General features: G+C 26.1%; 1 protein-coding gene across 3 annotated transcripts in view; it reads right to left on the bottom strand.

The window, feature by feature from the left end:
* Positions 1–1,707: 1,707 nt before the first annotated feature.
* The window catches only part of LOC129609127 (klarsicht protein), a 126,308-nt gene continuing 102,175 nt past the window's right edge, over positions 1,708–25,840 (bottom strand). For all 3 annotated transcript variants that reach the window (XM_055521012.1, XM_055521013.1, XM_055521014.1), the window contains 4 exons: positions 7,131–7,303; positions 6,520–6,866; positions 6,165–6,384; positions 1,708–6,106 (listed from right to left, as the gene is read on the bottom strand). In XM_055521012.1, the coding sequence (XP_055376987.1) occupies positions 5,246–6,106; positions 6,165–6,384; positions 6,520–6,866; positions 7,131–7,303 (1,601 nt within the window). In that variant the 3' untranslated portion in view covers positions 1,708–5,245. The remainder of the gene's footprint in view (positions 6,107–6,164; positions 6,385–6,519; positions 6,867–7,130; positions 7,304–25,840) is intronic.

Below are 25,840 nucleotides of genomic sequence, written 5' to 3'. Positions count from 1 at the left end.
TGCAAATAATTCGGATACGAATAAAATTTAAAAAAAAATATTTATGAATAAATTGTAGTTTTCTGCAATCATACTATTAAATTTTAAATTGATTAAAATATTTTTATTTTTTGGTAAAGAAGAATGTTCACAATGGCTTTATTATCAATATGTATTAAGCTATATATGTTAAATGTATTACAATTTTCAAAACTACGTCCTTTTTGTATTGTAAAAAATCAAACTTTTCCATTTATAACACCACCAAATACAGTATCTACAGCTGCTTCAACTTTAACAACAGCATCAGTAACAACTATGTCATCATCAGCAGTGACAACTGCATCGACCAGTAGGTCAACTTCTACTCCATTGACTACTACAAATTCACCAAGCACAACCGCTTCTGTGACAAGTACCACCGCAGCCGTAACAACTGTAATTAATACAAGACAAAGAAAAAGAAAAGCGCAGAATTTTAAAAATGGCTATGAATACATAAAACCTCAAAATTCGAGTTGTCCAAATGTAATTGAATATTGTTTACCAAATCGAAACAAACCCACACAAAATTGTCCATGTTTTGATTTAAGGACATCTACTTTTAATGGCAAAAAATTTCCAGGTAAAAATTAAATAAAATAAATAAAAAAAAAATAATATGTTCGTAAATTTTTAAATTAGTAAATAGTTAAATTGGTTCGTAATATTTATGAAAATTTAAGAGTTTTTTATGTATTTAATGTATATATTTATTTAAAGGCCGAACATGCACTGGTCCTGAAAAGGATATAGGATTTTGTACAAAAATTACTAATTGCCCTCTAATCATTGAAGAATACTACACAATTTTAAAAAAGCGATTAAATATTTCATATGAAGAATTCATAATATTGTCCAAATGTAGAGAAACAGAAGATCAGGTTTATTATTTTTATAATTTAATAATTCTAATGATCTTAATTTTATTTTTTTATTATATTTTAGATATGCTGCCCTATTAGAAATCGATGAAATTCCACGCCAGTAATAAAACACCATTTTTTTTATTTTTTATCTTAAACAGAAATATAAAATCTATTAAATAATTATTTTATTTTCTTAAGTCCTTATAATTAGTCTAGTTGTTCTTCTTTTTAAATAGTAATGTAAATCTTTCATTGTAAAAGCCATATCAAAATTAAAAATATATTTTATATTACCAGTAATTTAAAATATTTTCTTTTACGAAAAGTGAGTTGAATAGAAGCATAGAAGATAAAAGAATTGTGCCTCGGGCTTATTTTATAATGTAAAAAATAAAAATAACAAAATAAAATGGAATATGTATTATACACTGAAGTTTATTATAAGATTTAAGTTTAATTGTTCAACTGGAAAGTCAGCAAGTTGATCACAACATTTACTCGTAAGTTAAGAACATCATTTTTATTTTACTATTGCGCCTTTCTTTGGTAAAAGACGGTTTTTCTTAATTATTGTTTGTTTATTTCAATTAAGGTTTTTATCTTATATTGTTAGTTAACTCTTCTGGGTTTTTAATGCAAAATATTGAAATTGTATTCATCTTTTTGTGACAAAATAATGACATAGACCTGCATAACATTACAATAACTTTTTTGAAAATAAATTTAGTAGAACATATTGGAATAATAATTTCATACTCAGCCACAATACATTCATATAAAAAATAAAACACATTTAGTTTTTGTTTCCTGAAAAGAAAATTTTATTTTTTATAAAAATTTTTTTTTATACCTTTTTTTATTATTTTATAATATGCATAATAATAATAATAAAAATGTTGTCAACAATCTGTTGTATCGTAAACTTGTTGTTTATAAAATTTTTAAATATGTTTTAAGCTAAAATCATTCAAAGTATTCTTCTAAACCTGTTTTAAAGAAAACTTAGAAAAAATTATTTAAAAATATTCCCTTAACTTTTTAAATCATTGTAAGGTTTCCATATCCCAAAATACGTACAATAAATGATTAATATACAAGCTGACAATTTTTTTCTTGTTTTACAATTTACTATTAAATAAAAATGATTCTTTTTTTTAATCTAAAAATTATAATCTATTAATGTAATAGAAAAAAAATTATATTAAATTTAAGAACAGCCTATAGGCAATTATTTTTGTTTTAGAATTTCAACAAGTTCTATTTAATAAAATTAATTCCAACATAATAGTTTTTTAAACCAAGAAGTTTTATCCTGTGAAATTCAATATCCATATAAAACTTATATTTAAAGATATCTCCTATATATAGCTATTAATTTCAATCAAAATTATTATAATAGAATTTTATTTTTTCGTTCATTTTGTTGTACCATTTTCTTGACGGATTCAATTACTTTTATATAAAAAGTGAAATAAAAATTCAATTTATTTCAAAATTTTGAAATTATCGTACACATTTCTTAACATAAAAATTGAATATAATCTCAAAATTTTGCAAAATATTGAACATAAAATGTTATTATTATTTTTTTAAACATTTTTCTTTCATTATTTCTTTCATTTTTGATATTGAGTACATTTTTATTAAAATTATTTAGGATTCTATTTCTCTAGGCACTTTATATATTTTTAAAAATAGGTACACACTTTCATAGCTTTTTAATTTTTGTTTGATAATATTTTTAGGATTCTGTTGTTATTTAAATCGATTAAATTAAATTTATAAATAATTTATAATCAATTGTAAATTGATTTAATTTGATATGCATAATAAATTTATTGTAAAATTAAAAAATTAGAATACAAAAAAATATTTCATTTAAGTAAATATTAATTTCTATAATATATTAATTCATTATACTTTAATTATATTTTAATATAAGAATAAAAGATCAAGTTAAAAAAAATATAAAATTATAACTACAAAACAAAATATTCAAATTACTGCTTTTTTATTATGAGACTTTGGACAATTTAGCCATAGATCTGCAATATTTTGTAATGTCTTTTTTACGATAAAGATATTGAATAATTATTTTTAATTAATAGTATAAAAATTATCTTTTATTTTAAGTAATATACAAAATGATGATAATAAAAATTTACTATAACTTAAGACAATTTATATTTTTTATTATCTAGAACGAATTTTTTTTTTAAATATTTAGAATCTATAAAAATCTAAAGATAATTATATTTAAATTAAGTACATTTAATGCAAAAAATTACAAAAACGTCCTAGTAAAAAATTAATTAAGTAATTAATTAAAAAATATTTTCCTAAAATTTATGGAAAACCTTCTTTAATATTCTTTAAATAATTTCGAAATGATTGCCTCACACACATCTTGACAATATTAAATACTTATAAAAAATATTCAATATTATTGTAATAATACTATAACAAGAAATTATATCTAAAATATAAAAATTAAAGTGAAATTAAATTATAAAAATAATAATTTTTTTAGTTATTATTTAAAAATCCAAAAAGCCATTATATGAAACTTATTTTATGTATTAATTTTATATAAAATAACAACAAAATCCTAAAAATTTTTTTTTACTTTTTCAGAAAGATTCTTAAATGATTTCAAATTATATACATATTGTTTTGTTATTCAAATCAATATAAGTTTGATTTACGTTAAATTTCTATTTAAAAGAAGTTATTTCTTTTAAACTCTTTCATACTATTATATCAAAATTTAAATTCAATTTTAATTGATATAAATAGTTGAAACATTTTATCCTCACTAATACGTTTCTTACATTTCACGATTTTTCATTTAGACAAACCTCTTAAACCCTTGAATGCTTCAAGCATTCTTTATATTATTGATTAGATACAAATATTTTTTCATAATCATTCAAGTTTTTCAATTTCGGGTCAATTCTATTTCATTTTTTTTTTCGATTTGTTAACGAACCAATCAGAAGATTCGAAAAGATTTGAGAATCTTTTTGATAATTTCATAAGCATTTTTTCTGAAAAATGCTCTTTAAGTTTAATGATAAATATGAGTACTATAAAATTATCATATTCATTGTTAAACTTTTTTACAAATCTCCCAATTCTGTGTCATTTGTGAGATATTCATGAGGGTAAAGTCGGAAACAGAAAATAAATTTTTTAACTTTTATATGAATGTTGGAAATAAAAAAATACTCCTTATAAAAATTTTAATTTATTAATTTGGTAAAAACTAAATTGTTTTTCGAAAAATTTTATTTCCAAAATTCAAATGTTATACGAAGCAAGACTATATATATTAAAGTAAGCAAATTATAGTAAAGGAATATATCAAACAACTTCAAGACTTACAAGTTTTGCTCAAGACTTTTCTCTTTAACAATTTCTCGTTAAGGTTGTTGTTATATTAAGAATTAAAAACAATTAAAAATAGTACTTGATTTTGAATTGCCCTTATTTTGTTTGGTCTAGACCTAAATTTTCTAAATAAATTTTGTAAAATACAAGTAATTATAATTAATTAAACAATAAATTGATCTGCCTTAGCAATTAGGTTCTTTTTTTCAATTCGGGTTTTCCCAAATTTTTCTAAAATTAAGCTTTTTAAAAACGATTTCCTTTTCAGGAACTTATCTTCTTAATTTCATCTCTTTACATCTATCTATATCTACAACTTAAATACATTACTATGTATTCTTTCTCATACTTTTTGTTTTATAATTTAATTAAGCGGAAGTTTTTGAGATTCGTTTTGTAATAGAATTAGTGATATATTAATATAACGATTAATTATTTATTCATATTATATTTTTAGTAATCTTACAATTTTAAATATTTTATTGCTGTTTAATATTGTCTTTTTAATCACTAAATTTTCAACTACTTCCGCTAAAAAAAATTATATTAGAACTATTATCTTTCCCTCCCCTTTTTTGTGTTCTTGACCTGTTAATTTTTAACGAGTACAATATTGTTCTGTTAATTGGTTATTGATATTTGTTAGCCATATATGGTAAGCCTAACCATAAAAAAAAAAACATTTTATCAAAAAACTCAATTAATCATACATTCTTAAATCTGATTGCAAATTTAAATTTTAAATGTTAATATTCTTAACAGTAATAGGCAGGCGACCCATAATGATAACTTAATATCCTAAATAACTAGCTCAATAGTTTTATATTTTCTAGGCTAAAAAATATTTTTCTCAAATAAGGGAGAGGATCAGTTCTTGAGTTAAGATATTCTTAAAGTTACACACAAAAAACCTGTTTGACACAAGTTTTATAATCACGAAAAAACTAATAGCATTTCCTGAAGTTTCTTCATATTGGTGGAGGTCCTCTTACATATCTTAATTGCGGAGTAAAACTCATTGAAAAGTTATTGAAAGAATCACAGCAATGAGGTTGCATTAAGCACGCTGCACAAAATAATGTCAATAACGCTAATTGCATTGGTAAAGCAACACGAGCAACACGCCATGACCAACTTCGTTTTCCTTCTGATTCGTCATCGCTGCTATTGCAAGGATCCCATCCATTAGGTTTAGGATCATCTGGATCGCCAGAACCACCATTACCAGTTAGTAAGAGCTTTCGTGATGAATTTCCTTTGTTGCGTCTATCAGATTTTCTAGATTCGTCCTTCGCATCAGACAAATCATTATCGCCTGAATCAGAGTCTCCCAACATACTACCATTTCCATTTTTATTAACTTTCCTGGCTTTGCGTTTTTTAGCAGATTTTGATGGAGAAATTTCTTCCACGCCTGAACCCAAACTTGTTGATTTTAATGCTAATTTTGATGGTGTTAATTTCATTTGCTCGGTTTCTGGTTGCTGCTGTGATATGGTTGCTGTAGCTTTATGCTGTTGCTGTACAGCAGTTCTAACAATTATTTCCCGACATGTGGTTTGCAACTTTTTTAGTTCAGCCTCAGCTGCTTCCATTCTAGCTGAAATAGATTTTAAAGCTTCACTACCTGGTGCCAAAGCACTTTCTAGTTGTTTTGCCAAACGTCGTAAAACACCTAAACGACGTTCACGTTCTGATAAACCACCGTCCGATGTTGTACCACCATCTGAAATACCGCTATCAGATAGAGATCCGTTCGATGCGGCAAATCTTGTTATATGAATTAGCTGATGTGGATCAATTTGTTGTTCTTGGGCGACTTGAGCGATCTTAAAATGAGATATAAATAAAATTATTTGTGAAAAAACTTTATTGGTAAATACGCACCTGTTGCTTAGCATTATCAACTTTTTCTGAAAGTAATTTTGCAACTAATTTAACATTTTGCGCAAGATCACTAGCTGAGCGACCGTTTTCCAAAGCACCTTCTAAACCAGCCAACGTACCACGATCTTTTCCTAAAACTTGATGAAATTCTGAAAGACCATTTTCTAACTGTCTCCAAGCATTTAGAGATCCTTGCAAAGTTTCCAACTTAGAGTTAATTCTAAAAGTAAAAGCGAAAAAATCATATTAAGCAAATCAATTTTTTCGACCAACGATAGTTAATAAAGTGAACAATTTGCGGAAAACATTTAAACTTTCTAAAAAAATTTTGAATTAGAGTTTTTATAATACACACCTTGCATCAGCTTCGTCCCAAGATTTATACATTTCACTAACTTCATCCTTCAAATGTTTATGAAATTCATTTTCTGATTGTATAATATCTATAAGAGAATGACTTTCCATATTCATTGTGACTATCTCACATTGTTTCTCTTGTTTGCCTTCACTTAAATCATTTATTTCTTCACAACCTTTATTATCTTGTTGTTGCTTTTCTTGTTGTATTTTTAAATCATTAGATTCCTTTAAAGCTTTTAATTCTTTTTGTACTTTCATTTCTTGTCGAGTTAGCCAACTATGGACAGAAGCGTTCAACCGAAGCATGTCTGTACGATAAGCTTTTAAAGCAGATTTTTCATTCTGAAAATAAAAATACAAACAATTCAATAAAATTTTGTGCTAAAAATAAGAGAATTGAAGAATTGTTCGCGTAAAGTTGTTAAAGAAAAACGTTTTTTATAGAAAATTAATAGACCTTGAAAAGAAATATTCAAAAAATAAAATATTGAAAAAATATGTTTTGTTTTATTTTTTACCTACATATGTACATATTTATAGCTATTTGTTTTTTTTTTTCTTTTTTTTAATAATCAAGATTTCTTTTCAGATAATCTTGATACAAACCTTAAATTCTTCAATTGATAACTGAATTGAAGATTCGGAATCTAAATCGGTTAATTGTTTGCAACCTAAACGATTCAACATGTTTTTCAATATGAACATTTCTTCTTGCATTTTACGTGCAGCACCGGCATTTTCACTCCAAGCTAGGAATGTTTCCCATGATGAAAGTAGCTCTGAAAGTAAATAAAAAAACAAGTTTAAATAAATAGAAATAGCTATTTTTTTTCGTTTTTTATTAAGTTTTATTTTAAATTTAATTTGTTTTTCTCAATATTTTAGAACAATCAAAAGAAAATTAAGGTTTGCCAATTACAAATTCCTCGAGGGCAACAACAATGGGAATTTTGAAATTATCAGTTATTTGATTGCAATTTATGATTTAATATTGTAGTTTACTATAGTGAAATAAGTGCTTTATGAACATATTTGTGTATATTAAAAATTTATTTGGACATGCCAATGAAAGGCGTAAAACATATTCTTAAAAATAGGCATATTCTTAGCATTATAGATTGTGGTTTCAGCAACTTATACCTATTAATTTCGAAAAATTTAAATCTAACAAATTCACAAATGGGTTTTTAATTTACAAGATTTAATTTGAGGTTTTAATTTACGGGCCACTCAAATTATTTACGGGAAAAGTAAGAAAACTGGTTTTGTGAAAGAAAAATATTTATCTTGCGCAAAATTTTAAATTTTAATAATGTAATTTTATTTAAATATAATGAAACTTAAAATTTACCTTAAGTTTATTTGTCAAAAGATTTGTTTATCAAACTGAACAGGTATTGATGACATTCAAAATTCAAATTTACTGTTTTTAATTTAAAATTAACACGATATGCAAAGCTTCAAGTTCCGCTGCTATTTTATGTATGCAAATAAATTCAAGTCAAACCATTTATAATAGGCAGGAAATAGTTTGTATATGCACAAAAAAATATGTTTATATACATTTGCAAATTTTTTGGTATTTATGTAATCAATATTAAATAACACTATTTTAATTTTCTTATATCACGTATTATTTTCATAATGATTTTTGAGATGACGACCAAAAATATTAAGAGAAAATTAAAATTAAATTCGTATACTTATGTACTTATGTACTATCTATTACATTTGTTAATTTTTTTATAGATTTTTCAAAACATGGATTGTGATCAATAAGTTCGAAATTAAATCAAACATATAAGTATAAGATTTTGTACGAAAATATAAAAATTCTAGTACAAACTTGATGTGTTTTTGTTTTTGCAAGTTTATGAACAAGGGTACATGTACACTATTCTAAAATTTAATTTAACCGCACTAAAAAAATTAATGTGAAAATTACTTCCGCCAATTTTTAATTTTTGTTTCCAAAAATAAAAATTTTATTACTTACGTACTAATTCTTATTTAGCGCAAAGAATTTGAGGCAAAAAAGACATTACTTGAATACTTTTTTTTTTTTTTTTTTTTTTTTTTTTTTTTTTAATGTTTTATTTATTCTGTCACATATGTTTTTTACAAAAGTTCAAATAAAACTAAAATAACTTTCTAATAATAATCTTAAATTATTTACAAATGCACATGGCTAATGCTCTAGCTCTCTCATTTATTTCTCGAAATTTAAATGCTAAGGCCATTTTCTACCTGCGATAATATTTTTCAAGTTTAATACGATAATATGTTTAAATTAGTATTGTAAAATAATAATAATTTTATGTTTACTACACTGAGAAAAAAATTTAGTGAAAAAAAATTCAGTTTTCTTTTTTTTTTTGGAGTAGTATAAAATATTTAACCTATAGCTTAAAAAAATATAAATAAAAGATAAACAAAAACAAAAATAATTTCCTTGAAAAAAAAAAAAAAAGAAAAAAAATAAAATCTAATAAAAACTTACTTAGTCTAATTAAAAAAAAACTTATACACTAATTTTTCCAAAAATAGGATTCAGATTTGTATAGTTTAATATTATGAATAATATTAGTATCGTATATAAAAAGGTTACCATTTGATAAATTGTATGTATTCAAGTCTAGTGGAATTGTTTTATTACTAGCATGTCTTTTGAAGTGATACAAAATTGGAATGAAATTAGAATTTTCAACATAATTATTTTTGTCAAGAAACACAAATCCTTCAGGAGGTATGAAACCTGTCGTCATTGAATCGCGAATATATTCATCGCTCTCATAATAAGCGTGGCCAACCAAAGAATTATTATGAACAGTACAACTCCTTTGAATATGTTTTCGAATCAGCCTAATTATGAAACTATCGATTCTCAAAGTATCAGAAGCCTCATATACCGCCTTGTTAGAATAGAAGTGGAGAAAATTAGTTTCAGGTTTTCTCATGAGATTAGTACAGATTCTGAGGCATTTCCTTTCAAATAACCTTAATTTTTCCATTGTAGAAGCACTTATATTATACCAAATTGGACAGCCGTATGTAAGAATAGGTCTAATTAAGGTTTTATAACATAGAAGTTTGACTTTAAAATCCAGATTTTTAGAGTAAAATAATTTACTCAGAGACATAAAGGCTCTGTTTGCCTTCCCTATTTGATTCTCAACATGAAGTTTGAAATTCATCAAATGATGGTATGTAACACCTAAGTATCTAACACTATTACTGTGTGGTAAAGAAATCAAACCCCCATCAGCCCTGAGCCCGAAATTTTTCCAGTGCTTTTTGATATTCTGATTTACCCTATTAATAGTGTCCCTAAATAAGATAACTTCGCACTTGCTATAATTAATTTTTAGTTTCCAGTATCTACAATATCTCGAAATTTTATTAAATTGAGTTTGAAGAAAGCACTGAACCATTTTTGGATCCGGATCAGCCGAATAGATGGTTAAATCATCGGCGAACGCAATGCTATGATTAGAACCTAACACTTTGTTTAGGCAATCAAGCAATTCGCTAATGTAAATAATAAAAAGCAAAGGAGAATTAACCGTGCCTTGCTGTAAGCCATTAGTTATGCGAAATTTTTTCGAGCTATGGTTTCCCAAACCCACAACCCTAAAAGACTTATTGCGTATCATATCGTTGACTAAGGCAACTAAGTGCAACGGGAACTTATATCTTAGCAATTTATATATTAATCCATCAAGCCATACGGTATCAAATGCTCTCTCCAGATCCACTAAACAACACCTGTTATTAATATATCTGCAGATATCTGATGAAAATTTTGTCATAGCATGCGTGGTACTATGCATGTATCGAAATCCAAACTGATTATCCGGTATGATACACTTATCCTCAACTACTCTAATAATAATACGATTTACGAATGCTTCAAAAACTTTACTAATGTTTGGTAGTAAACTAATGGGTCTATAGTTATTGATTTCTGATGCACATTTACCAGGTTTTTTAATCATAACAACTTGGGCTTCCTTCCAAGCCTCCGGAAAGTAACAAAGATTTAAACAATTGTTAAAGATTATACAATATTTTTCTATTAATAGGTCTGGAATTTTTCTAAGAATTAAAGTAGGAATATTATCAGTACCGGATGAAGACTTATTTTTTAAATTGTGTAGTATATCCTTAATAATTTTAGGAGTCGCAAAAAAACCCGCAAGTCTTTGGTCCAAATTTGGCCCATCTGAACGATTTAGATTACTAAACTTTAGCAATGTAATGTTATTTTCCTCATTATTTTGTATAAATGTATTGAAATTTTTAATAGTTTGTGCAATATTACGCTCTATTGGAGATATTCTACTAACAGTAGACTCATTTGTTTGGAATAAATGCGCTGCCATTGTATTTAAAATATCCTGTTCCTTTTCAATTACGTAATTATTATTAACACGCCTCAAATTAACAGTACTCAAGCCCGCCGTTCTTAAAAGTTGGGAATTCGAAGCAGGGATCAAATATTTTTCCGCCCTATTGGTAGTTTTTTTTCTGTACATTTTATTAATTTCAGCAAAAACGTTAAAATTTTTTTTCAGTGTAATATTTTTAATTCTATTTTCCCAAAATTTATTTGTGGATAAGCGTAAGTTTTGCTTAATTAATGAGTTAATATTGTTTAATAATGCATTTGTTCTTTGTATAACAGGGTCGCAGCTACTAACACTGAGTTTTAACAATTGAAATTTTGCGGATAGAATCTGACTTTTACATTTTCTTAATTTATTAATTAAATTATTACTATACATTTCAGAGCTATTAATATTGGTATTATATACAGGTATGGAGTATCGCATTGATGTGTGAATTATATTTTCAATTGAGTGTAGGGCATTATCTATCTCGGTTCTCGATAAATTTCTATTATTGGGTAAGTTATGTATATTAATATCCTCATTAATCAATGTTGAAATTCTGCTTTTAAATTTTTTCCAGTTTGCCTTTTTATAATTGAATGATCCCGACTCCATGGAGTCAGATACTCCAATTATCAAATCATCATTATCTAAAGATATATCCGTACTAATAGCCAAATGATCACTATCGTAAATGAGAGTTTCTAATTTACCTATGGCATCCGTTTTGAGTGCTAATCTTGGGTCAGCTAAAATGAGATCTAAAAAAGAATTATGTCTCGTGTATGAAGCCACATTAGACGCGTATAGTGCAATTTTGTATCTAACGGAATCATATTGTATTAAATTTTTTAGAAATTGGCCTCTACTATTGTGGCTAGTGTTGCCCCAAGCCTCATGTTTAGCATTCAAGTCCCCAGCAATAAGAAAATAATTTTCAGAACTAGTAACGTTCAACAAATTAAGTAGGTCAATAAATTCATTTTGAAAAAAGGAACTGTTACGCTGAGATGCGTAAACAGAAGCTATAATAAGGTTTTTCCCGTTGGAAATAGAAATTTTTATCGCACAAGCTTCAAGACACTTGAAGTTGCCGATAATGTTACTCTTAATTGTAGAAAATTTTATATTTTTTCTTATCAGCACGGCAGTGCCACCGCCTACAGTATTATCAGGCCTATCAAATCTTACGATCCTGTAATCATTAAATAAAATTTTTTGTTTACTACCTAATTTTGTTTCGCATAGTGCCATTACGTCAGGCTTATTGATATTTAAAAAATCGAGCAAAGAAAGTTGTTTTGCAATAGATCTGCATGAATTAACATTTATTGATATAAATTTTAAATTTCTATGCTGATTTGATTCACCCATGTAAGGTTTCAAATAAAAAATCGATTCTTTCAGCCTGAGTTGACAATTTATTTTCCAATTCTTTGTGACCCTGGCATAACAATGTTACATTTTTATTGAGTTCAGACAGTAAATTCATCATTCGACCTAAATTATTATTCATATCTACTGAAAGATCTGTGTTAACATAGTTATTGTTAGTAATGTTAGTATCATAATTATTGCTAAATGGGTTAGAATTATTTGTAGCATTACCTAGTACGGCGCTGGAATATGATATTTTTGGATTTATAAAATTACTGACTTGACTAATTTTATTTAGTTGTTTTTGTTTACTCATTTGCTTATTTGACGTCATTATTTCGAATTTTTGCTTGTAAACAGGGCATTGCTTGTATGATGCAGGGTGACCAGCTGATTTACATAAAATGCAAAATAAATTTTCTGCTGGACCATTTTTGATTAAATTGCAGTTGCTTGCTGTATGATTCTTCCCACATTTTACGCAACGTGGTGTCATATTACAATTAAATGCAGAATGATTAAATCTCTGGCAGCGAGTACACTGAATTATAGGAGATTTTTTTAATTTTTCCCACTTAATGATCTGGTTGTCAATAGATTTTAGTTTTAGGAGATTGTTAATTTCACTTTGCGGTCCTACTTGAACTATAAAGAATGGTAACTTTTTATTTTCAAGAGTTGATTTTTTTGTTGTAAGTCGAATAACTTTATTTATTAATACATTTTCTACATTAAGATTCCTAAGGAAGTTAAAGATTTCTTCACTCTCATAGTCTCCATGTAAACCTTTTAAAACATAATTTGTTGGTTTTTCTTGCTTTGGAGTATAGGTATAACATTCTACTTCTGCAGATTTTAGTGCGTCGCAAACGGTTTTGTGTTGAACATCGGTTTGTAAATATAATACATGTCGAAATTTACTCATAGATTTTATCAAAAAATTGTCGATTTTTAGTTGATCTTTTAATAACTTTTTAATAGCATTTATGTCTTTATCATTAATTTTAATTGGTGGAGCATTTTTTGGTTTTTTCATTTGTGGTGAATTATTTACCTTTTTTTGTGAATTGAAATTCTGTTTATTGTTGTTACTGAATGCTGTATTACTATCAGATGTAGTGGTTGTTTCAACATTTTCGTCCAAAGGGAGATTTTTTCTATTTTTATTTCTTTTGCGCAAGACTTGTATCCAGTCGTCATCGTTGTTGATAGTTGTACCTGGAATTGGTTCTGCTTCGTTCACAGGATTGTTTACAGTGTCGGTTTCCATATTAAGGATGTTAAATCTGTTGTCAGACACTTCTACATTTTGCTTTAATAAGGAATTCAACTTTTTTTTCATTTGCTGCAACTCTCTTTTTAGATCAGCTTTATCTAACCTCAATTGTCTATTTTTCTTGAGTAAATTGGTGTTGGATGTTCTATTTTCCAGTTTCGTAGACATGGTTGTAATCTTAGTATGTAAATCAGTTTTAGTTTTGATTTTTTTATCAATCACATGTTTTAGAGCATTAATAGTCGCTCCGACCATGCGGTCGATTGTTTTTTATTGCACTTTTTTTTTTTCCTTTTTTTTTGTTTTTTTTTGTTTTTACTTTTTGTTTTAATTATTAGTTTATATTCGCACTTTAAAATTTTATATAGCTAATTTGATTCAATGTTTCTGTGTAAAATATAAATTATTTTGTGGAAATGATTATAATTATCAATTCACTATAAAGCACATCCGATTGCTTCAAAAGCCATCACATCACTCATTACTTGAATACTAATAGTTTTCACCTGCTAATAGTATCATTCGAATTTAAATGACTTAAATCAACCCTACAAAACTTTGAATATAGCTGACATTCAATGTTTGCACATAATATTTTTTTACTACGTTATGTTCAGTAACCGACACAATTATTTTGTCTTGCTTACATTCTAGCAAATTTTTTAATTGGGAATTGTTATTGTACTGATCAGATGTTAAAACAAAAATTATTGTGTAGTCAAAATATCAAATAATGCACGATTTGTAATATTCAACCCGGTAATTCAGGGAAATATTTTCCTGCCAAATTAATCTGATTTTTATTTTATTCAGTAATATATGTATGTATTGAAACACAAGTACCTACTAATGTATGTATAAGCATATAAAATAAATTTGCAAAAATAATTTTCAGCTGGTACAACAAGTCTTGTTACCATTAGTGGAAAAAAGAAATGAACTTATAAACATTATGTTCGCATTCAAACTTGAATTTCATTTGTGCAACTTCAACTTCAACTATAATTTTTTTTGTAAAAAATTTTTATTTTTTTTAATGCTTCAATAATTATGCAATAAATCAAATGAAATAATGATTTTACATACACACTTTGACGATTAATAATAATTAAAATTATAACTTTACCTTAAAAATATCACATAATAATTTTATATAATTAAACTGCAATAAAAAAAAAACACTTAAGTATTGAAACTCGCTTCCATAAAAAATGAAATAAAAAACAAATCTTTATTTATCATTCAAAAGTCACGAATCTTGTAAAATTCAGTATCAAAAGAAAAACCAGCTAATCCTAAAGGCTATTCATTAGCAGTCAACAAGTAAGAGTTAACAATGATTGCTACTGGTATTTACACAACTTTTTTTTTGAAATCGAAAGTAATAATATGTAAATTTCTTCTTTTTGTTTTTATTTTCTTTTTAGTTAATTTTAAGTTTTCGATTTGTAGTTGATTTTGAATTTTCTTTTTTTTGATATCCAAATTTTAGTAATGGAAAACAGTTATTTAATGTTGATAAACCACGTAAATCAAAAGAGTTTTAAGTGATATTAAAAAAAAAAACTGGAAATAAGCAAAACAATAATTCAGAATTCAAGACTGGAACAAATTATGTATATTGATTCCGATAGTATCCGTAAGTCTATTCGTTTTGCTTGAAAGATAAAATTAAACTGTCAGTAACTTGAATATGATGAAGAGAGAATAAACAAAAAAAAAAACAATAAAAAAAGAAAAAATCGTCATTGAATTGACATCACATAATTTAGCAACATAAAACTTATTTTAAAACGCGGGCCATTATTTTATTTTCAGGTAATGATGTTACAACGATATAAATTTGCCAATCCATTTGTCACACAAGGGCCAACCTTTATTTGCGAAGAATTAAAAATATTATTTCATAATCCTTCGCTTTGTCATAAATATTTTTCATCATAAATATTTTTTCATAATCCTTTGAGTTTTACTTTAATCTTTTAACAAGATGGTAATTTAAATTTCTTAAGAATTTAATTATTAGTTTTATAGAAGTCAATTTATACTGAGTAATATACTTATATCAACCCCCCCTCCCCCCCCCAAGGCTCTTAGTAGAGTTTCCCGGAAATGCTTGCGAGTTAACCAGAACTCCAATATTAAATTTCAATTGAAATTAATTTAGAAATTTTGAAGACTTACACGGCTCTTGTTCGGAATTAATTACGCAGTTTACTTAAGTTCACTTTTTAAGTTAATTTACTTTTTCAATTAAAAAACCAGTTTTGTTTTAAATCTTTAAATTTTATGATATTATAAACGCACGATTTAAAAAAACAGTTATTAATATGTGAGATGTTTACTCAAAGTGGCAACAAAATTTAGACTACCCTGTGCTAGCATATTACTGTAATTTGTTAATGCTTTCATATTATATCTATACAACTGCATAATAATGCAACATGGTTTGTTCAAACATGATACAATGAATTTCAATGCGTTGGTTTTTTATTTCTTATAAAAATGTCATTACTTAATACTTGAAGTCAAGTTTAAGTTTGGAGTTTCATTGTTGAAGTATGTGATGTGTTCACCCATGTATTAAACAATTTTTGAATTTTACCTTCATTTTTATACTACCTGGCTATTTTTTTTGTTCTTCTTCATATAAGGTTACGTTATACAAAATAAATGATAAAAGTAAAAATTGTTATTTTAAAATTTTCAACGTTGTTAATACTTTAGTTCTGCTGTCAAAGCACGTCATTACCTTAAAATCGAATTTTTATTTTTTGTGTTTTTTTTTTATAGTTTCTTCTTCATAAGGAAATTGAAAAAAAGAGATGAAGTTGTCTTTTTTTTATATTTTACTTTTTATATTAACAAAATTACAAAATACATTTTAATTTTTATCAAAAGCATTGTATACAATAAGGGAAGTGATGACACCTAATTTCGCGTTTTGAGTTTTCAATAAACGCACTTCTCCATGATGGGAAAGCATAAAAAAACTATTCTTAGAAAGATGTTGGCCTGTCGGTTTAATTGTCTATCTGTTTGTGTGTTTCTCAAGTTCGACTAAACCGATTTTGATGAAATTTTATATGTAAGTTGATTTTGATTTTGTCACGGATTGACCAACTTTTGGAATATGTCAGGTCATGGGAAGTGCATCTTTTTATGAACTTTTGGGCATATAATAGGACTCCGAAACCGGACAAGGGGGCGATTTTTCAGTGTTTATCATATCTAAGCAACTTATTAACGAAATTTCTAACTAACAAGCCAACTTTTGAGTAAAATCGGATGGCGTAAAGTGAATCACTACTGAGAACCAAATCAACGTATTTCTAGGTATGTTTACAAAAAGCATACTATAACGTCTCTAAAATTTAAATGAAGTATTAAAAGGGCATTTATGGTTGTGTCGACTGACGTAAGACACATATTTATTATTATTAGAAGTATTTTTTTGCATTATTTTCGTTAAATTAGACAACTCACTTTACGGTCGATTATGTACTGACCACATAATATTATGTTTTTTAATGTTTTATATTTATTATCTACATAAGTGTTTGGAATATATGTAAATTTAAATCATAGTAACTGCTGAAATATGCCATAAGTTGCGGAAAGTATGAAAATTACATGTTACAAACATAAGCAGTTGCTTTGTGAATACGATAGAAATTTAAATTTTACCTAAGGTGTGATAGAAAGTAACTAAATTCTGAAATTGCGTAAAGATTTGTAATTCAAGTGTCTTCAAATGCAGATATGTTTATTAATGTTATACGTAAACATGAAATCATATGCTTATGCAAAAATTGTTAAAAACAACAATATAAAAATAAAAAAAGAGGGAAATATGATTAAAGCGTTATTTCCTAATTTGTTGCTGACGAATTAATAAATAGATATATTATACCCCTTAGATATCTTAGCTATTTTAATGACAATGTTAAAGTCATCGTAAAGGATTACTTATGTGACAGAGTGCGTTTAAATGTAAAAAAGAAGAAAATTTTTTTGTTTTTTTTTAAGATAAACTAATATTGATAATAATGAATTTGTATTAAAATAGCCTACATATGTACATAATATGTACCTATATGCAGGAATCAATCTGTGTGTTAATGCGTTAAAATTTTAGTACATTTGGTTAGAGCTTCATTAGCACATTTGATTAAAGCTTCAATATTTACTAGTTTTTTAGTGACATTAGTAGTATCGGTAAATCATATTAAATATGATTACCGATTAAATATGATCTATAATTAAATATGATATCAAAAAATTACATATGATTTCTTTTCCATTCAAAAAAGAACCTATCTACTGTGATTTGCCTTGAAATAATGCCATATATGTATGGCAGATTTTTCATGAATGTTGGATACGAGAATCATTACAAATTAAATTAAAGGAATTAAAACTCATTATAGTTTATTAACAGTTTTGTAATTATACGTATGCATGTACATAGCGCATTCTATGAATGTATATACATACATATGTAAGTATTTTGGGTTTATATTCATATGCACACTTATTCATATACTTAATTTGATTCACCACGCATAAAAAATTTTACGTACTTTGCTGATGTCATTACTGAATGAATAAATTAGTAATTATTTTAAACAAATATGAAATTTATTTATATTCCATATCAGATTTTAGAAAAAAATATTTCATTTTTACCGACCGTATTGTGTAAACAATAGGTAGGTTATGTGATGGCAACAAATTTTGCATATCGAGTTTTCGGTGGGAACGTACTTCTCCATAGTAGGGAAGTGTAAATAAACTATTTTTAGCAACCTGTCGGTCTGTCAGTCTGTCCGTCTGTCCGTCTGTCCGTCTGTCGGTCTGTGTGGGCACGCGTGTATCTCAAGTTCGGCTGAACCGATTTTGATGAAATTTTATATGTAAGTTTGTTTCTACCATGGCACGGATAGATCAACGTTTGGTATATATCAGGCCTCGGGAACTGCACTTTTTAGCGGGCCTGTTTTACATTTTTGAACATTTTGAAGAAAATATTCAACCGATTGACTTGAAATTTTATATATAAGCTCAGCTCGTCCGTCCGCAAAAATTCGTATGTTTTGGAAGAAATCAGGCATCGGCAACTAGACGTTTACTACGGGCCAAATATACATTTTTGTGTATATAAAGAGAAATAATCAACCGATTTCATTGAAATTTAATATATGAACTCCTCGTATTAAAACAATGAACATATAAATTTTTTGGAAAGATCAGGGCTCGAAAACGGATTTGCGGGCCGATTTTACATTTTTCACCATTTTGAAGAAAGTATTCAACCGATTTACTTGAAATTTCATATATAAGCTTTGCTCGATCATAAGCAAAAATTCCTAACTTTTGGAAGAAATCAGGCATCAGCAACTGGGCGTTTACTACGGGCCAAATATACATTTTTGTGTATATAAAGAGAAATAATCAACCGATTTCATTGAAATTTAATATATGAATTCCCCGTATTAAAACAATGAACACGTAAATTTTTTGGAAAGATCAGGCATCGGCAACTAGACGTTTACTACGGCCAAACATACACTTTTGTGTATATAAAGAGAAATAATCAACCGATTTCATTGAAATTTAACATATGAATTCCTCATATTAAAGCAATGAACATATAACTTTTTTGGAAAGATCGGGGTTCGAGAACTGATTTGCGGTCCGATTTTACATTTTTCACCATATCCACAGAACGAATTGATGGAATTTCTTGAAATTTGATATTTGAGTTCTGGTTGTTACCGAGACTAACTGGCGAGCATTTCAGGGAATTCGGGTAGCACAAAGCGAAACTCTACTAAGAGCCAAATTTACATTTTTCTAAGTATGTTAACTATAAGCTTACTATTGTCCTAAAAATTGGAAAGAAGTATTTAACAGACATTTTTATAATATTCTGTAACACTTTCATTTAACTAGACAATACACAATGCGGTCGGTTATGTGCTGACCACATCAGATTTTTTAATTTTATTATTAGCTTTACATATTGCGTTGATAAATATGTACATATTTATGTATATGTATCAAGTATGTATACAATTGAAAAAAACGTGAAATTATTTTTGTTTTTGTAATAATTATAACTATCGATTAAAAAGATAAGAATTTACGAACAACTCAAGACTTCAATATTAGTACATAAATATGAATTTGTATATCGCGTTAAGATTTCTATATATACATGTAAAATATGTGAGACAATTTGAATTCCCGTAGTGTATTATTGTTTGTCACCTCAAAAAAATGTTGGGCATCACATTATCTTATATTTTTATTTCTATTATGCCTGATATAAATCTTTGTATAAGCTCACACTTTAAATGTTATAAGAAACAAGTTTGTTCGTTTTACGTTTGTAAAAATATTAATATACTTAAGAATTCGGTGCAAAATTTTAAAAATACTTATTTAATTATAGTACGCGATATTTCATGAAGAAAATCTTACAATTTTACAATATACAAGTTTCCTATAATAAGGGACCATATTGTCTAATTTGAATTTAAATTCTATTTTAATTTAAGGCATCATAAATTTTTTATAAAAATATTAAGATTTTTATAAAAAGTTGTTTGAAATCGTAATAAAACTGATTTTCAGATTTATAATAAATATTAACTTTAATATAAATGGAATCAAAGAAAAACAACAAAATTAAGGAATTAAAAGAGAATGAAAGAAAGACGATAACATAATAAAAATAATAACTGATTTATAATCACTTATTCAACATATTTAATAATAATTCGACCAATGAACTTTTTTACTCATTTTAACGGCCGCATTGCGTACAATAAAAGTGAGATATTATGATGAAACAATATTTGACATGTCGAGTTTTCAACATTTGCATTTAATTAAACTAGGAAAAGGTTAATTAATTATTCTAGTTTTACGAAAATGTTTGCTTAACAGTCCATCTGTCCGTTTTTTTGTCCATCTGTGCGCTTATATATGTCTCGTTAGTCAACTCAAGCATAAACCGATTGATAACCATAATCGACGAAGTTTCGTGCTCACATTTTATCACTCTCATATTAACAAGTAAAATATTAAATACGTATATTATATGCAATTAAATGACATCCGGTATGATAACACAAGAACTCATCACTCATTTATTGAAAGAATAAATGATATAAGAATTCTCTATTTATCTACGGTTATCTCAACGGAACATATCTTAACCTTATTCATAACATTACAAAATCACTTCTCTCAATGTATTTTAGTATACTAAATTGAACGTTAATTTCAATAATTAAGTTAGTCTTGAGAAATCAACCATTAGGACTGAAGACTAAAATAAACTTTTGTTTCACTGCTGCTAGCCAAGTTTATTTGATGCCAATTTTGAAAAAAAGGATAGCGAAGGTATCCTGAGTTTATTTTGAAGAGGTAACATATTTATCAAATTTTGGTACATTTCAAATTTCAAAAAAAACTGACATAATTATTTTCTTGGAATTACAATTTTATTCTTACAATTCTTGGAATTTGAGTTTCTTTTATCAATTAAACTTACTGAAAAGCTTTTCGGGGGAGTTGGATTAAAGGACCTGATGCTCTATTAAAAACCAAATTAGCATTTTTGAAAGTACTGTTATCTGAAAGGCAATCTTATCTAAATGAATTAAATAATAACATTCAGAAGATACATAATTAGTTTCGCCCTGACCCCACCAGATGTTTTTTCCATATTTTCATGTTATTGTCTTGGAATCTCATTATCGAGTAAATAACATTGTAAGTATGTACATATTATAAATATACTAAATATTATTATTGTACTGAAAATAAAATAAAAATTGGTATTATTGATATTATTTAAATAAAAAATATCATATGAAGAGGGGAAAATTGTAATAAAATCCATAGTATATACTTGTAATATGAACAATGTGCATACTTACATATATATACATACTTACATAAATACAAGAAAATTCTTTTGAATTTTTTTTCATATTTCATAAATCATAAAGGAAAACTAGAGCACTATTAAATCGGAACATTAGTCATTACATATATCGATTATCCAGATACATACAGTATGTACATAATTTACATAATAAGTAATAAAATAATATTGAAAACAACAAAGTGTTATTCATGTGTCATAAAATATTTTTTTGATTTTGAGTTGGCATAGTTAGTTTTGAGATGTTAAATTAAGTGAAACAAATTATGCAAGGCAAAAATTTTTTTCCATAATATTATTATGAGCTAATAAAATTATTGACAAAATATATGCATACGTGAATACAAACAAGTAAGTATACATCTCCAAAATATATGTATATAAGTAGTGATGAATCCATGCATTTATAAACAATGCAATTTAATCGTGTCATACAATCATATATCGCGAATGAAATGGATATTAAAATCTAGGTTGCAGATACGTCAAACAAAATGAAAATATTTATTTTGAATAAATTAAGTACTTATAAGAATATAGGTATGTGTAAATACATATATAGGTGTATATGTAGTCGTTACAAATTTTTTATTTTCAAAAATTTCTCCCTTTCTATTTAATCAATACATACTTTTATAACCTACTCTATTTTATTTTTTGAAATTTATTGATATTATGTAGATTATTAAACAGTTATAATTTTTTATTCATAATATTTAAATTTCATTTTTATGAGCTTTTGTAAAATAAATTTCCAATTTATATTTTTTATGATAAAGATTCCAAAATAACATTATTAAGACTGTACAAAAACTTTTTAAGATTACACATACATACTAACGAAAAAGTAAAAAAATTCACGTTAAAATATGATGGAATCTGTAACTTTTACACAGAAAATTTCTCTGAATACATACATACATATTTACATATATATAAATATATATATGTGTGTATATGGAGGTAGGTAGGTACCAAGAATAAAATAACAATCGACAAAGAATTTTATTGGAAAAAAAAAACAAATGTTGCTTTTTCCATTTAAAGAACAGAGCAAATACCTTTAGTAAAAATAACCGGAATTTTTTAAAAACAAATATAGTATTGAAGCAACATTTGATATAAACATGATAAACAGTACTTCCATACATACATCTATGCTACAAATAATGTTATTTACCTTCATACAAGCATATTTACCTACATATAAATATTTTACAAACCCATATGCTCGAATTGCTGATAAATTCTTTATGATTTAGAGCTTAAATCATAAAGAGCAGAAAAGTTACAAATACCTAATAAAAGAAACACTGTAGTTGTCCTGTTTCTTCATTTATATGAGGTATTACTTTTGTAATACAAACTTGACTCCCAGGTATATTATTAATCTTATCTATGTTTCAAAGAAGGAGGCCCCATCAAGGTTCGACTTCTGACATCGATCTAAAAGATCTTTTGTGATTCTATAAAAAGCACATTACTTACATATCCATATATTCTTACATATACAAATTCATATGTCAGAAGTGACCATATGTAGTTAGCTTTAAATTTTTATAACATCTTTATCTAAGAAACTTTTATAAAATTAATTTTGTACTAAGTAGGTATCTTAAAATTATTAATTTTCTAATGGTCTACTAAACTAAACCAAAATAATTTTTAATGGATCAAATTAGGCTTAATACAGATTGCTATTTTCCCGAATTATTAAAGGTCTATTTTTTAAAAACCAGAATTATTTAAATTTTAGAATTATTAAAAGTTTAAAATAATTTTTATTATATTTGTAAAAATAGAATAAATTTTAAGTTTTTCTAATTTTTTAATCTAGAGTGAACGGATTTTTTCCCCGAGTTCACATAACAAGCTATACATACATGAAGGGATTACGCTTTAAGGAAAAGTTCCATTTATTTTTAACACGGATCAGCTTATATGCTTTTACGAAATTTTTGATATTTAATTCTTATTTACGTGGGATTAAAAAACTTAAAATTTGATGTTTCACCACCAAATTAAGTATCTCCGATATCAGTAAGAGCAAAACAAACATTTTCTTTAGTAAATAACCACAACGATAAAAACATGTGCTTACTTAAATACATAAGTGCGTACATATACTTATGTACGTCTCTCTTCACATTGGGTAAAATTTACAAAATAATGAACAAGAAATATCCGAATTTTTTCCGAATATCAAACATTTTTTTATATAACATAACTAAACATAAGTTATTTGATCTTCCAGCATGTACATATATCTTTAGTCCATGCACATTGAATAATAAAATTTTAATTTAATGTGGCTAAGTTGAATAAGTATATAAAATTATACCTGCAAATATATTTCTACATAACTACTTGCATATGTATGTACAACACGTGCACACTTGCATCCAAAAATAGTACATTAAAGAATATAATTATATTGTTTTTTCAAAAATCGCGTTATGATAGAATATGTTAGAAGTGATAGAATATGTAAGTAATTGATTGAATGGAGTAAATTTACCAAATACTTAGCTACGTATAAAACTTTTATATATACGCATGTACATATATATGTATATACGTACATAAACGTAAAAATTTTAAAAATTCAATAATTTACCTGAATACCAAAATTTTTTCAAATTCATTCTCTTTTGGGAAATGTTTTTGGACACCATGTCGCCAGACACCCATATAAAAAAGTTTTGCTTTACAAAAATCAATCAAAGGTGTATAATAATTTTGGATTCATACAATTGAAAAAATATTTTTAAAATTTTGAGAAAAAACAAATTTCTTTTAAAGTTCATATCCATTTGCACACTCTTTTTAAAAAAAAAAAATAAATAACTGATAGGCTCTTGATTTCGATATAATAATATCGCTCATTTAATGTAACAGTGGCATAACTCAAAAAATGCGATTTATGAGTTATTTAATCCCTAATTTAAAATTACCGGTAACAATAAATTATAGAATAACGCTATTATCAGAAAAACTTATTATCTTCAAAACTTAAACATTCATTCTTCTGTAATATGCAAACTTTCAGTAGTATCAGTTTGCAGCAAACAAGCGATATTTAGTAACTTGTGTATATATATTAGATATAGAAATCCAGCTTATGGAACTATAAAATGTAAATTTTGAGAAGTTCGAGTTTTAAACTCTAATCATCTTCTAAAAAAATTTTATTTTGTAAAACTTACTAAATTGCAATTACAATAATTTGTTTATGAAAAATTTAGGCACGTACCGTCAACTTAAAAACCCCAATATATATGTATGTGTTCTTAACGTACAATATATATGTATATGTATAAGTAAGTATTCTTATTTTTAAAATTATTCCAAATAAAGCGCAACAAATTGAAATTTTTCTTTTATTACTAAGTACTGTAACATATTGATATTTTCATTTATATTAAAAATTAATAATATTTCTAGAGCTTCTAGACTTTTTAGATATATAAAACAATTTAAAATTAATTTAATCATGTATGTATTATGTGTTATTGATATTTTTCACAATATGATATTGTATAGAACCGGCGAACAAACACCCACAGATAATTTATTTATGCTTAAGTATATTTGCACATATTAATAGGTAAATACAGGTTTTTATATACATACATAGTGTTTTTTTTTGTTTTTTTTTTTCAAACCCACTATAAACACTTATAAAATGAATGTAATTACATAAATTCTTTAAAAAACGTAGCCAAGAAAATATCAAGGACATTTTCAAAAATATAATAAAATCAAAAAAATTTATGCAGATATGTCAAATGTGATCGCCAATTTCGTTGAAACACTGAAAAATAGACAATAAAAACAAATAATAACAAGAAAATAACGTTGTAAACTTGAATAAGAGTTATAATAGTTAAAAATCAATACATTACATACATATGTTTTACGTGAACACAAGTATATGTATTTGCGTTTTACATATAAAATATCATGTACATACATATGAACTTAAGTAATTATAGCAGCCTACATGTCTGAAATTTGCAGTAAAACAAATAAAAAACTGGTTTTAGCCTAAAAAAGAGCTTTGCGATTTTATTATTCTTTTCTTATACTGTTTTGTTGATTTTCTCATTGCTTATATTGGAATAACACCTGATTGCAATTCATGCTTTTCTTGCTATATAAACACATTGCATAGTCAAATAATGCATCAATATTACCAGATAGTATGAACGTGTACACAAAACGCATTTTTTTCCTTCTCTTTCTTTTAGCTTTGAAAAAAAAATATTGCAAGGTTTTGGCACTTTTTATTTTTTAATTCAATTTAAAGAAA

Source organism: Condylostylus longicornis, unplaced genomic scaffold (assembly GCF_029603195.1).
Source record: "Condylostylus longicornis isolate FDR11 unplaced genomic scaffold, ASM2960319v2 ptg000038l, whole genome shotgun sequence".
Classification (NCBI taxonomy): Eukaryota; Metazoa; Arthropoda; class Insecta; order Diptera; family Dolichopodidae; genus Condylostylus; species Condylostylus longicornis.
This window is presented reverse-complemented; position numbering and strand designations above follow the sequence as displayed.